Below are 1,861 nucleotides of genomic sequence, written 5' to 3'. Positions count from 1 at the left end.
TCTACTTGCCTGTGCTCTTAAGAAGATCTGAGGTCAGTTCATTTCCTTCTTGTGCAAGAGAGATCAACTGTAATTGGTGACGAAGCAACCAGAAGAACAAGAGAAAAAAGAAAGGAAAACACAAGTTAATTCTAAACGATCTCATATACAAACTGCAATTCTCTCATTTGATTCTTTTGAATACAACCTGCATTGCAGTGATGAATTCCTTGAAACCTAGAAATCCTTGCCGTTTGGAGTCAGCAATAGCCCAAACCTTTGATCATAAAAATGCATATGAAAAATGAAAGAAAGGAATATTATGAAAAAATTTATGAGCTAAGCAGATAGCAGAGAATAAATTAAAATGATCATCAAGATTCAATTTTACCAGGGGTAGAAATCTTTGGTAGTAATAAGAACACAGTATTTAACAGATTAACAAATTACACATTCCACAATTTTCTTAGGTTCAAATACATTATTCGTTAGGTTAAAATACAAAATTTGGAAATTAATAAAATAAATTGATGCATAGAATTATATCCAAGAGCAGCACTGATTCAATGGAATGAATTATCGACAAGCAATATTAATCTCTAACATGTCAAATTGATACCAACCTAAAAGATGTCCAGTGAATCACTACAGTTACCACTACATCAATCTCCAGATAAATCGAAGTACTCAAAGCCATCAAAAATTCGTGTCAATCACTCAATATCAGGACAAGAAAGTCGCTGTTTCTCAAAAAGATCAAAACCGAACCGTCGACAAAATGACCAAAAACATCTTATTATCGACCAGATGATGAATATAAACAAGCAAAGCAGATAGAAGTCCATAGGCTCCTTAATATAAACCAACTATATTAAACAAAAAATATATACTCAGTTAATAAAAACAATCTTTCACATAGAAACGAATATTTTACCTGCTTGAGTTCGTGTTTCGATAGATTGGACATCTCAAAAAACCTTGTTGCGTCATTCCCAGTCAAACGGCCATCTCCATCTATATACAATAAATAATAAAATTGTACGAATGAACCAAAGCGTATTCATAACACGATTAAAGAGCGAGCTGTCGGTAAAAAGGAGCGTTGAAATGGAAAAGAGAGATGAACCTGAATCGGCGAAATTGAACCAGGTCTGATAGATTTTCTGATCCTCTTTAGAACATAAACTAATCGGACCTGAAACCATTTCCATCTCTTTGAAAATGGACTGCACTGTGTGTGTTCGTTGATATGAACAAAAATGTGAATTTGAAAACCCTGAAAGGAGGGAACTTTTATAACAGTTGTGGCGCAGGAGACCTACGCTCTCAAGTTTAATCTCTACAATGTTGAACAGTTTTAGCCAGAGTCGTCAATTATAGACGCGACTTTTGTTTTAAAGAAGCATCGGTAGCAATTGGAGAAACTGTACAATTATAATCATATTATAAGATTAAATTAAATTAATGATGAAATTAACGGAATTCAAATACCATTATCACTATCATGTTATCACCATTGGATTGGAATAGGTAATCTTATCATTATCATTAAAAGTCCAAATTTAAAAATTCAAATATTTTCAGCGGCAAGAGCAGAATACATACAGTTCATTTCGTCTTTAATTAATTATTATTTGGGACCATTTACAAAATTAATGTAATATCTATTAATGGCAGAATTTATACATAAACTTAAAAAGCAATTAATATTATTTTAAGTGCATATAAGATGATGGTTTGTTTTTTAATTGATCAAACATTTTTTTGTATAGAAAACTTTAATTACGATCTATTTGAGTTGAATCAGATTTCACAGGAAATATGGAATGAACTGATTAATTCACAAAGGTGGGTGTTAGGCAATTTTGTTGTCAAACGACCT

General features: G+C 32.0%; 1 protein-coding gene across 1 annotated transcript; it reads right to left on the bottom strand.

Annotated features, from left to right (window-relative positions):
• Nucleotide 1: 1 nt before the first annotated feature.
• On the bottom strand, nucleotides 2-1,350 carry LOC111387749 (EH domain-containing protein 2-like). The gene is made up of 4 exons (XM_023012333.1): nucleotides 1,106-1,350; nucleotides 914-993; nucleotides 188-256; nucleotides 2-67 (listed from the first exon to the last, which is right to left on the bottom strand). Exons 1-4 carry the CDS (start codon nucleotides 1,188-1,190, stop codon nucleotides 2-4), a joined length of 300 nt encoding a protein of 99 aa, XP_022868101.1. The 5' UTR covers nucleotides 1,191-1,350.
• Nucleotides 1,351-1,861: the final 511 nt, after the last annotated feature.

This window comes from Olea europaea, unplaced genomic scaffold (assembly GCF_002742605.1).
Source record: "Olea europaea var. sylvestris unplaced genomic scaffold, O_europaea_v1 scaffold4235, whole genome shotgun sequence".
NCBI classification, from domain to species: Eukaryota; Viridiplantae; Streptophyta; class Magnoliopsida; order Lamiales; family Oleaceae; genus Olea; species Olea europaea.
This window is presented reverse-complemented; position numbering and strand designations above follow the sequence as displayed.